This window comes from Myotis yumanensis, unplaced genomic scaffold (assembly GCF_028538775.1).
Source record: "Myotis yumanensis isolate MYYU_CA2020_CCGP unplaced genomic scaffold, mMyoYum1.0.hap1 SCAF_1, whole genome shotgun sequence".
In the NCBI taxonomy this organism is placed as follows: domain Eukaryota; kingdom Metazoa; phylum Chordata; class Mammalia; order Chiroptera; family Vespertilionidae; genus Myotis; species Myotis yumanensis.
The window spans coordinates 132,653,439-132,666,668 of record NW_027223752.1 but is presented as its reverse complement, the minus strand read 5'-3'; the positions used below and the strand labels follow the sequence as shown (position 1 = coordinate 132,666,668).

Sequence of the window (13,230 nt, the reverse complement as noted above, 5' to 3'; positions counted from 1 at the left end):
CCTAGAAGGGCAAGTGCTACCTGATTGGGCCTTGCAGCTTGCAGGCCATGGGAGAAAGTGACATTTTTATTTGTTTGGTGGAAACACTTTGGCAGAGTTGAGCAGGGTGGGGAAGTGCTCTTGATTACAAAAGCTATCCAGGCTGCTTTGGGGAGAATGATGGTAGCTGGGAGTCTGAGTGGAGGCCGAGAAGTCAGGGGCAATAACAGTCACATGGGTGAGAAGTGACAAATAGACTAGGAAGCAGCCTCACTATCAGTGACAGACAGCGATAACAAGAGTTGCTAACAATTTGCAACAGGTCAACTCAATTGGATGTCTTTGGCCAAGCACTTAGGCAAATGGTAGTGCCCCCCATGACATTAGGGAATGTGTGGGGAGTGGGGAGCTGCGGTGAAGAGCTCTGGCTTGTATGTGCACATGCACCGATGACCTTAGCAGTAGTAGTTTCGGTCGAGTGACAGTGCCAGGGGCAGACTACAGTGGGTGAAGGAGAGAGTGGGAGATGAGAAGCAGCTTTAGGGCATTCACTGTGAGCAAACAGAGAAGAGGCAGTCTAGGGATTGTGGGGAGTGGGATGGGTATCACATAAATACATTCATATTGGGGAGAATCTCTGTCACAGGAAAGTGTTCAAGAAGAGGTAATTGTGGGTGGTGTCCTTCAGAAGTGGGATGGGATTGACTTCACTGCTAGAAGAGTTTCAGTGAAAAGAGAAATCTCAATTCCACTGACACAGGAGGGCAAGTGGTATAAATGAATGAGCAATGGCACATTCTAAATCTGTAGAAGTGATGAAGGAAAGTTGAGTGATTTCCAATGTTGTGTATGTCTCTAATTCCCAGAAAGTTGACAGTTGAACCTTGTAAGGAGGTTCATTCATAGGATATCTGGGAGCATTTAGCTTTGAAAGATTGGTGCAAACTTTCACTAATAGCACATAATATTCAGTAACCTTTTGCTTTCTAAAATACAGTTGGGTTTTAACACCTTGGCTAATGTGGGCTGTCAATCTGATAATCTCAGACAGTAAACATATTCTCCTTCAAAGAACCCTTTGACGAAACAGCAAATCACAGCTTGCCTCTATAATCTTTGCTTAGCCGTTAACTTCACCCAGTTCTTTGTAGAATAGACATGTAATACATGTGAAGAAATCATGAGATCTCACCAGCTATCTGGCAGGTTTAGAGGAGAACCAGGGAGATAGAGACTGGCAGCTCTGCTACCAACTGAAACCAACAGAACTGACCAAGTCAGGTTGTGTAAGACAGAGATGGATTTCACGGAATCGTGATGGAGATGTGAGGCTTAGGGGATATGAAATGTCTATCCTTGGTGGGCGTGTGTGTTTCTTACAAAGGCACTAAGTCCACGAATACCTGACAGTTGTAGAGACCTGCCTCAGACACACCTGTTTGCACTGCCTGTCCTGCTGCACCACACAGCAGCCACTGGGGGGACTCTCTTTAAAAAAATTTTTAATCCTCACCAGAGGATATTTTATCCATTGATTTTCAGAGAAAGTAGAAAAGAAAGGGGAGGAGAGGAGAAATACAGAGAGAATCATCAGTATGAGAGAGAGACATCTATTGATTGCCTCCCGCATGAGTCCTGACAGGGGCCAAGAGTGGAACCAGCGACTCTTTGGTGAGCAGGCTGGAAATTCACATGGGAAAGTAGGCAGTAGAAGTGTCTGATTTGCAACTGTTTCTTGGCCTCTGGCTTTGGCTGGCCAAGCAGTCTCTCTAGAAGCTATGAATAAAAGGCATGTCAAAAACTGATGAAATCTATCATTCCTGAAAGTTCTTATCACAGCACTTAAACTGAACTAGAATCAAAAACCAGTGTTCTACTTTGCAGGTTTACATAGAAAGACTTTTATCTTATGCTGAAATCGACATTTGCCCATCTAACTGGAAACGCATTGTTTTGGGAGCGATTATTCTGACCTACAAGTATCTGCACGATGAGGCTATGTGGAATTTTCACTTCTTCTCATTGCTAAGGGGCATTACAATCAAGAACTTGTGAGTTGGCAAGATTTTGATGAAGTTTCAAACCATTTTCGAATACCTTATTTGCCCCCATAAAGTTTACAAAATAAGAAATATTTTGAAAGGTTGCATTGTGCAGAGGACTGAACTAGGCATAAAATTACATACATTTTTCTATCCATATTTGCTTTGACATTTCATACTCCTCATTAATTAGTATGTCTTCATGTGTTATTATTGTAATAATCTGTGTGATAATTTGGTATATTTCTCTGGTAGCAAAGTTTGTAGAAGCTCAGATTCAAAAACAACAGTAATGTAAATACCTTCAGGCCTTTCTTAACGCTTTCCATCAGTTCAGGTCTTTTATTCCCCGGTTTTCAAAATTTCATTTATTTTCAATAAGACTTTACATTCAATATCTATATATAAAGAAAAACCTAAGCGACCGGCTGCCCAGCCAGTAGTTATGATGTGCACTGGCGACCTGGGCAGATGCTTAACACAGGAGTGAAACCATAGGAATGGGAACATGGAACAGACTGATGAATCTCAGAGAGAATGGGGGAGTGGGAAGTGCGGGAAGAGATTAACCAAAGATCTTATATGCATACTAGAGGCCCAGTGCACAGATTCGTGCACCAGTGGGGTCCCTCGGCCTGGCCTGCAGGGATCAGGCCGAAACTGGCTCTCTGACATCCCCTGAGGGGTCCTGGGTTGTGTAAGAACACAAATCTGTGCACCGGGATTCTAGTTATTTCATATTAGTCTCAGGTGTACAGTATAATGGTTATAAAATCATGTGCTTTGCAAAGTGTTTTCCCCAGTATTTTTAGTACTGACCTGACACCATGCGTAGTTATTGCAGTATTATTGACTCTCTTTCCCATGGTGTAATTTATATCCCCATAACTGCATTGTAATTGCCAGTCTGTACTTCTCAATTTCTTCACCTTCTTCACCCAGCGCCCCCAAACCTCTTCTCCTCTGGCAACCATCAAAATGTTCCCTTTACCTCTGAGTCTGCTTCTGTTTTGTTTGTTCATTTATATTGCTTTTTAGTGAAATCATATGTTATTTGTATTTCTCTGACTGACTTATTTCACTAACATTATACCCTCTAGGTCAAACTATTCTCTCACAAATGGCAGGAATTCATTCTTTTTTATGGATGAGTCATAATATTCCACTGCTTTTTTATCCACTCATCAGTTAATGGGCACTTGAGTTGCTTCTACAGCTTAAGGATTATGAATAATACTGCAGTGAATATAGGGTGCATATATCCTCTCAATTAGTGCCCTGGTTTTCTTCAGATATATACCAGGGGTAGAATCACTGAGTCATAGGCAGTTCAATTTTTAATTTTTGAGGAACTTCCATACTATTTCCCACAGTGTCTGCACCAATATACCGTGCCACCAAAAGTGCACGAGGGTTCCCTTTTCTCCACATCCTTGTCAGCACTTGCTGTTTGTTGATGATAGCCATTCTGACAGGTGTGAGGATATCTCATTGTGGTTTTAATTTGCATATCACTGATGATCAGTGATGTTAAGCATCTTTTCCTATCTATCAGCCATCTGTATGCTCTCTTTGGATAAGTGTCTTTTCAGGTCCTCTGTCCATTTTTTAATTAGATTGTTCGTATTTTTGGTATTGAGCTGTATCTGTTTTTTATAAGGTGTTGCGTTATATATGTTTTTTATAAATTTTGAATATTAAACCCCCTATTAGATATATCAATGTCACATATGTTTTCCCATCAGTGGGTTGTCTTTTTATTTTGTTGCTGTTTTCTTTTGCTATACTAAAACTATTAGTTTGATATAGTCCCATTCCTTTATTTTTTCTTTTATTTTGCTTGCTCAGGGTAATCTATCAGCAAAGCACTAAGAGAAATATTCCAGATTTTAGTGCCTATGTTTTCTTCTAGGAGTTTTATTGTTTTGACACTTACATTTAGGTTAACAATCCATTTTGAGTCTATTCTTGTATATGGTGTAAGAAGTGGTCTAGCTTTAATGTTTGAATGTATCTGTTCAATTTACCCAACATCATTTATTGAATAGACTGTCTTCATACCATTGAATGAAGTCTCCTCTTTTGTCAAATAGTAATTAAACATATAGGTGTGGGGTTATTTCTGGGCTTTCAATTTTGTTTCATTGATCTATGTTTGTTTTCATGCTAGTACCATGCTGTTTTGATGACTATAACCCTGTAGTGGAGGTTGATATCAGGTAGTGTGATACCTCCAGCCTCTTTTGTTTTTCTCTCAACTGCTGTGACGAATTGTCCAGGGTCTTTTGTGGGTATGTATAAAACTCTGGATTAGTTGTTCTACTTCTGTAAAAGATGGCATTGGCATCTTGATAGGAATTTGGTTGAAAGAGATTATTTGAGGTGGTATGGACATTTTAAAGGTGTTAATGCTTCCTGTCCATGAGCATTGTACATGCTTCCATTGATTTGTCTCTTCCTCAGTTTGTGTTTTGGTGTCTGATAATTTTCCAAGAGTTTTCCCCTCAAAGATAAGAGTGGTGGTTCTGAATGGATCCATTTGTTGCTGTGGTGATGTGCCCAGTCCTTTTGTTGGCACATCTCTATTTTACTAATCCTCTTCCTGCTATCAGCCTGGTAAAATGTCTGCAAGTTCTTCAGGGCTAAGAAACAGCATACATCATTCCTTTTATCTGAGCACTAGAGTGGAGCCCTGAGAGTGAGCAAGAAGAAGAAACCTACAGCTGCACTAATGGGACTCTGATAATTGAGCCCCTAGTCAACAGCTGTTGTGCACAAGAGACATAACCTCCTTCCCTTTGTCCCAAACTCAAAGTCCTTCCCCTTGTCCCAAACTCAAAGGGGACCACAAATGGTTGAGCCTTGTTTGCCTGGTTGAACATTAGTGTATTAGCCCAACTGGGTAGCCTTTATTTAATTCAAAACTAAACTCAGAGCCAACCTACTATCTTAGAATGACAATATTGAAGAGAACCATTTTGACTAAAATTGCCCTGTGGTGGTTTTGTGTTTTCCTTCTTCCCCAGAAATGAGTTGGAAAGGCAATACATATGTCTACTGCGGTTTCGTCTGTATGTTTCTACCAGTGTCTATGCCCAATACTATTTTGACCTTCGGTCCTTAGCAAGTGACCATGGATTGTTGCGTATTGCATTGTCTCCTCTTCGAAAAGAAAGAGCACTGAACCTAGAGGTAAAGCTGTGGAATCACAAAGTGGGGTTTTCTGTCAGACTCAAAAACCAGTATCTGTGCATAAATCATATTATGTAGAGACTAGGAAAATGAAAAGCTGTTTTAAACTAACACATTGAATAAGACTTATTAACTCTCTCACATCATATTAGCAGTATTTTTATGGTGTATATAAGAATCCTACATTATAAAAATTACCTTTTCTGTGACCACGATTCAGAATAATTTAAATCCATTTTAAACTTTGATGGTTTTTTTAAAACTGTATTCTATTTTATAACCATACATGAATAATTTCCTACAATTGTATCATTAATCATATCTACAACCATATTCTACTTATCACTCTTAACTCAGTTTGCAAATTCATGTCTTTTCTGTATAGATCACAGTTCAGTACCTTCAGTTTGTTAGACAAAAGTAACCTGAGATAGTGATACTTAGATTGTAGAATATGTACTTCAAACACTGGGTGTAGAAAGTATATGGGTTTTTAATGGCAATTGTAAAGTATGTGCGACAAAATAATATTTATGGCTTATGAATTCTGGGGAGTATACAACAAAATTATAACTAAAATGGACAGTTTTTGTGGTGGTACTTAATAGTCCTTTAGAGTGCGTCTGCCTTAATGTGCAAGTGAAATAGTACCTTGATGGTGCATCAGTCACTAGACCTTTTGAGCTTTCAGTAAAATACAGCACATGCCTGCCTCATTAAAATTTCCTTAGAGTAAACGCTAGCTAATGAAGATTGGATAGAATGTAAATAGCTGAGTAAACAATAACATTTCCCAACTGTATATTTATTATATTTAAGGAACCAAGTGTACAGACAACAGATGATCCTGTTGTTAGGAAGACTGTCACACCTTTGACATCTTGAAAAAACTCAAACTAAAAAAAAATACTGAGTTCCCCTTTGCTCTGTCAATCTAATCAGAGTCCCTAAACTACTTAACTTCATGGATGAACATAAAATAGGATCCCAAGGACCATGCAGTGTATATGCCAGCTCTACGAAGAGGCAATGAGTATAATCCATATAAAGAAGTGGGACTGTGTGGCTATCAGTGATGCTTTCTCTGTGAAAGCTGCAGCTCCTTTATTTTGAATGTACCTGTGTTCTATCTTATGTCTCCCCCTAGGCCATTTCCAGATATTGTGAAAACAAAAACCTGTGCAGGGTGGCCACAAAAAAATCTGGCAGCTGTGCTAACCTTACTGATGTGCAGCGTGGCCATGCCATCTTATCTTAAGGAGGAATGAGGGCTGTGACATGGTGAGCGCCTCATCTGCAAGGACTGGAGAAGAATCACTGCTTCTGCTCCAATCCCAGATAAGTTCTTTTCTTTTAAGGGAGACGGGGGTGGCGGGGAGGGGGGGGGTTGACATAATGAGTATCTCACCTACCAAAACAAGGACTGTTGAAGTATAATATTCCCTATTCTGGCAAGTTTAGTATTTCCTCTTAAAAATAAGTGAAAGGTTTTAACCTGATGAGGATCTTTTTTAGCCTATGCTTCATTTATGATCCTTAGTATTTTTCATTTCCCTTTGATTATTTTTATTACTAGAGGATATTACATTTGTTTAATTTTGTTTTCATTTTTGGATACAAAGGAAATGTCTCTCTTAAACTTTTAACAATTTCTAGTTTACCTGCCACTTGACGTTTTCTATTCAGCTTTGGTCCTCTCACTTAGTAAGTTTAAAGTACCTATTTCTGTATACTAGTATAGTTTCAAATGCTTTAATGTTTACTTTAATAACGTGGAAAATGGATTATTTTACAGTAGAAAATGCCTTAAATATTTATATTGCTTCCTAGAGCAAAATGGCTACTTTTTAAATATATATATTATGTGCTGTTTCCTTTCCTCCTGAACCTTTTGGACATTGTTACCATATATGAATTACTTTAAAATAATTTTAATTATGAGTTTTCATTTCAGTTTTTCTGACTTTGAAGATTTCTCTTTCTTTTTAATTGATGTCAGAGGGAAAGGAAGGGAGAAGGAAAGGGAAAGGGATAGAAACATGGATATGTGAGAAATATCTACCAGTTGCCTCCCATCCAGTGTCTGGGACTGGGGATCAAACCTGGCACCTGGGTATGTGCCCTGACTGGTCACTGAATCCTGGACCCTTTGGTGCCTGGGAAGACACTCCAATCCACTGAGCCATCTAGCCTGGGTGAAGATTTCTCTTTCAAAGAAATTAAATAACAACTATTCTCATTATAAAAATCATATATTTTGTGCTCTTTAGCCTTTGAAAATTCTTGTGTAACTGGCCTTAAAACTGCCCCAATGAACTAGTGAAGTGTAGATTTCTGGTGGTACAGACGCTGGATACAAAGGGTGGCTGTTCTGTATTACTTTCCAGGACCGCCTTGCTAGGAGGTATTTCCCAGGGCTTAAATTGAGTAAGTGACTTACTCTACCTATAATGCATGCCATTAGCTATCATGTCTAGAAATTGGTTTTAAAGAAATTAGACAACCAGTATCTAGAAAATAAAATTTCATTGTTTGTGATCTACATCTTGCTTTCCCTGTAGGACTGTCTGTGTTGCACTATTGCCTTTTTGAGTTAAAATGTGTCCATGATGTCAGCATTTTCTCTCCTAACTCTGCAGTTACAATGGCGAATTCAAAAAACACCTTAGCAAGGAAGAATTTTACAAATTTGAACACTTCCATGATGTTTCTTCTTGAGTCTTTGCAAGCATAACCTTTCAAAAAATTTAACATGTTTAGAGTTTATAATACAGTTGAAAGAAGTGAGTAGAAAATATTCACTAGGCTAGGATGTGAGTCAAAAGGGTCATTAAGTTGAGTTTAAATATTTTCCAGGTTTTACTGGGTTGCATGTAGGCATATTTAATATTTCATTAAAGTTATCAGAATGTTGGCAGGAATAGTTGAAGTAATTAAAATTTATTGTAAAGATTAGGTGCTTAAAGCCAGTCTCTATATTAAAAAGTAAGGAAATAGTAAGATCTTTTATTGTAACTTTTTTTATTAATGTCTTAGTATATACTGTATACTTACTGTGTACAGTGATGTAAGTTCCACAGTGATAGATTAAAAGGCTTCATAATACATTAAGTTTGCTACTTCAGTAACTAATTTAAGTGGGCATACTACACTGAATTCCCATTTGAAAAATATAGTTTCGTACTTTTTCAGTTTACTTTGCCTCATTTTTAAAGTGAACATGAATAAAATGAGATTTTAAATTTTTTATATCGTGATATACATTTGAAAAGTTTTGTTAACTGAAAATATGAGAATTTATCTTACATGTCAACATGTGATCATGATTTAAAAGCCGGGCCGAGTGCAATGTGGCACCCCAGGACCGAGGAGCTGCCTTGCCTGCAGCCGTGATCTTGATCCTGATCTCGATCTGAAAGCAGGACCACAGGCAAGGCAGCACTCCAGGACTCAAGGCGGCCCGTGATCTAGATCATGATCAGAAGGCCGGCCACAGGCACGGTGGCACCCTGGGACACAAGAGCCTCCTTGCCTGTGGCACATGATCATGATCGTGATCAGAAAGCCAGGCCTCAGGCACGGCTGCACACCAGGACCCAGGAGCCACTGTGCCTCTGGCCCGAGATTGAGATCAGGAAGGTGGACCACAAGCAAGGCGTTACCCCGGAACCCAGGAGCTGCCTTGCTTGCGGCCCGTGATTGTGATTTGAAAGCCGGGCTACAGGTAAGGCGGCACACCAGGACCCAGGATCCGCCTTGCATGCAGCTCATGTTCGTGATCATGATCGTGATCGTTATTGGAAAACCAGGTCTCAGGCAAGGCGACTGCAGGGACCCATGAGGCTCCTTGAATGTGAACGGTGATCGTGATGTGAAAACCGGGCCGCAGGCAAGGGGTCCGCAGGAGACCCAGGAGCCACCTTGCCTGTGGTTTGTGATTGAGATCGGAAAGCAGGACCACAGGCAAGGTGGCACACCTGGACCCAGTAGCCGTCTTGCCTTTAGCCCATTATCGAGATTTAAAAGCCAGAACTGCAGGCAAGGCAGCACTAAAGGACTCAAGGAGGCCCGGTGATCATGATCAGGATCAGAGGGCCAGCCGAAGGCACAGCAGCACACCGGGACCCAGGAGCCACGTTGCCTGTGGCCTATGATCATGATCGTGATTAGAAAGCCCGGTCTCAGGGAAGGTGGCACCCCAGCTCCCCGGAACCGCCTAGCCTGTGGCCCATGATCGTTATTTCAAAGCCGGACCACAGGCCAGGGGGCATCCCAGGACCCAGGAGCCGCCTTGCCTGTGGCTCATGACCGTGATCATGATAGAAAGGATAGGCCTCTGGCAAGGCGGCGGCTCGGGACCCATAATCCTCCTTGCCTGCATCCTGTGATCAATTTTGGAAAGCCAGGCCCCAGGCAAGGGGTCCCCCAGAGATCCAGGAGCCACCTTGCCTGTGGCTTGTGATCATGACTGAGATCGGAAAGAAGGTCCGGAGGCAAGGCGGCCTCTGGGAACCAAGGAGCCGCTGAGCCTGCGGCCCGAGATAGAGATTGGAAAGCTGGACCGCAGGCAAGGCAGCACCCCAGGAAACAAGCCGGCACATGATCATGTGATAAAGCTGGGTTGAGTACAAGGCGGCACCCCAAGACCTAGAAGCCACCTTGCCTGCAGCCCGTGATCATGATCATAATCGTGATCTGAAAGGAAGGATACAGGCAAGGCAGAAACCCAGGACACAGGAGCTGCCTTGCCTGTAGCCCATGATCATGATTGTAATTGGAAAGCGCGGCTGCAGGCAAGGGGGCACCCCTGGTCCCTGGAGCCACTGTGCCTGCGGCCCATGATCATGATTTGAAAGCCGGACCACAGGCCAGGCTGCACCCCGGGACCCAGGAGCTGCTTTGTCTGCAGCCATGATCGTGATCTGAAAAAAGGACCACAGGCAAGGGGGCAACCCAGGACCCATCAGCCAACTTGCCTGTGGCCGGTCATCATGATCATGATTGGAAAGCTGGGCCGCAGGTTAGGCAGCAACCCAGGATGCAGAAGCCACCTTGCCTGCAGCCCATGATCGTGATCGTGATTGGAAAACAAGGCCGCAGGCAAGGCAGCACCCTGGGTCCCAGGGCCCGCCTTGCCTGCATTCCATGATTGAGATCAGAAAGCCAGACCATAGGCAAGGTAGCACCCCGGACCCAGAGGCTGCCTTGCATGCGTAGCGTGATTGTGATGGTGATGGTGATCGTGATCTGAAAGAAGGACCACAGGTAAGGCAGCACCCCAGGACCCAGAAGCCAACTTGCCTGCGGCCCGTGATTGTGATCGTGATCATGATCGTGATCTTTATCCTGATCCTGATCAGAAATCAAGGCTGCAGGCAAGGAAGCACCCTGGGTCCGAGGAGCCGCCTTGCCTGTGGCCCATGATCATGATCGTGATCAGAAAGCCCGGTCTCAGGCATTGTGGCACTCGGGTCCCAGGAGCCGCTTTGCCTGCATCCCGTAATTGAGATGGGAAAGCCGGACCACAGGCAAGGTGGCACCCTGGGACGCAGTAGCCGGCTTGCCTGTGGCCCATGATTGTGATTTAGAAGCCGGGCTTCAGGCAAGGGGGCACCCCCCTACCCAGGAGCCGCTATGCCTGCGGCCTGTGATTGAGATTGGAATGCACAACCACAGGCAAGGCAGAACCAGGGACCCAGGAGCTGCCTTGCCTGCAGCTCCTGATAGTGATTTGAAAGCCAGGTCGCAGACAAGGGGTGCCCTGCAGACCAAAGAGCCACCTTGCCTGTGGCTTGTGATTAAGATCAAGATTGGAAAGGAGGACCTCAGGCAAGGCAGCTCCTGGGCACAAGGGTGCCACCCTGCCTGTGGCCCGTGATTGAAATCGGAAAGCAGGACCACAGGCAAGGTGGCACCCCGGGACCAAGGAGCTGCCTGCCTGCAGCCGTGATCATGATTGTGATCCTGATCCTGATTGTGATCTGAAAGCAGAACCACAGGCAAGGTGGCACCCAAGGACCCATCAGCCATCTTGCCTGTGGCCTGTGATTATGATCATGATTGGAAAGCAGGGCCACAAGCTAGTCAGCAACCCAGGACCCAGAAGCCACATTGCCTGGGGCCTGAGATATTGATCATGACCTCGATCATGATTGTGATCGTGATCATGAACCAAAAGCATAACTGCAGGCAAGGCAGCACTCCGGGAACCCAGAAACTGCCTTGCCTGCAACAGTGATACAGATCATGATTTTGATCTGAAAGCAGGACCACGAGCGAGGCGGAACCATTGGACCCTGGATCCGCCTTGCCTGTGGCCTGTGATCATTATTGTGATCATGATTGGAAAGTAATGCCCCAGGCAAGGAATTACCCTGGGTCCTCGGAGCCCCCTTGCCTGCATCAGGTGATTGAGATCAGAAAGCGGGACCACAGGCAAGGTGGCACCCCAGGGAAAGGGGCCGACTTGCCTGCGGCCTGTGATTGTGATCTTGATCAAAAAGTAAGGCCTCAGGCAAGGTGGCACCCCGGGTCCCAGGAGCCGCCTTGCCTGTTGCCCATGATGGTGATTTGAAAGGCGGGCCAAAGGCAAGGCGGAAACCCGGGACTAAGGAGGTGCCTTACCTTCAGCCATGATCGTGATAGTAATTGGAAATTAAGGCCACAGGCAGGGCAGCAACATGTGTCCCAGAGCTGCCTTGCCTGCTTCCTGTGATTGAGATCAGAAAGCCACACCACAGCCAAAGTGGCACACTGGGACCAAGAAGCCACCTTGCCTGAGGACTGAGATCGTGATTTGAAAGACAGGCCACAGGCAAGGCAGCACCTCGAGACTTATAAGCCGCTTTCCCTGCAGCCATGATCATGATCTTGAGCTTCATCAGAAAGCAGGACCACAGGCACAGCGGCACCCCAGGACACATCAGCCAACTTGCCTGTGGCCCGTGATCATGATCATGATCAGAAAGCAGAACCAAAGGTCAGGCAGAACCCTGGGTCCCAGGAACGCCTTGCCTGTGGCCCATGATCATGATTTGAAAGCCAGACCACAGGCAAGGTGTCACCCCGGGAAAAATGGGCTGCATTGCCTGCGACCTTTGATCGTGATCTTGATTGGAAAGTAAGGCCTCAGGCAAGGCAGCACCCTGGGTCCCAGGAGCCGCCTTGCCTGTGGTCCATGATTGTGATTTGAAAGCCGGACCATAGAAAAGGCAGCACCCCGGGACCGAGGAGCTCCCTTGCCTGAAGCCGTGACAGAGATGATGATCCTGATTTAAAAGCAGGACCACAGGCAAGGGGGCACCCAGGGGCAGAAAGGGGACCATGATCGTGATCATGCTCTGACCTACGGCCTCAGGCATTGCATCACACCTGGAAACACGAGCCCACTTGCCTCTGGCCCATTATCATGATCATGATCTGAAAGCCTGGCCTCAGGCATGGGGGCACCCCGGGTCCCAGGAACCACCTTGCCTGTGGCCCATGATTGTGATATAGAAGCCAGGTATCAGGCAAGGGGGCACCCCATGACCCAGGAGCCTCTGTGCCTGTGGCCCGTGATTGAGATCGGAAAGCTGGACCACCGGCAAGGTGGCAATCCTGTTCCCAGGAGCCGCCATGCCTGTGGCCCACAACGTGATTGGAATGCCGGACCATAGGATAGGTGGCACCCCGGGAAAAAGGTGCCGCCTTAACTGCGGCCCGTGATTGAGATAGGAAAGCCGGACATGAGGCAAGGTGGCACCCTGGTCCCGAGAGCCATCTAGCCTGTGGCCCATGATGGTGATTGGAATGACGGACCAAAGGCAAGGTAGCAACCCGGCACCCTGGAGGTGCCTTGCCTTCAGCCATGATCATGATCTTTATCATGATCTGAAAGCAGGACCACAGGCACGGCGGCACCCCAGGACCCAATAGCCAACTTGCCTGTGGCCCATGATCATGATCATGATCAGAAAGCTAGGCTGAAGGTCAGGCAGAACGCTGGGTCCCAGGAGCCGACTTGCCTGTGGCCCAT

General features: G+C 44.9%; 1 protein-coding gene across 1 annotated transcript in view; it reads left to right on the top strand.

Moving 5' to 3' along the window:
- Window positions 1–6,471, top strand: part of LOC139015106 (cyclin-Y-like protein 1) — a 37,425-nt gene extending 30,954 nt beyond the window's left edge. The window contains exons 7-9 of the mRNA XM_070422434.1: window positions 1,864–2,030; window positions 5,048–5,213; window positions 6,361–6,471. Coding sequence (XP_070278535.1) covers window positions 1,864–2,030; window positions 5,048–5,213; window positions 6,361–6,471 — 444 coding nt within the window. The remainder of the gene's footprint in view (window positions 1–1,863; window positions 2,031–5,047; window positions 5,214–6,360) is intronic.
- The last annotated feature ends 6,759 nt before the right edge of the window (window positions 6,472–13,230 follow it).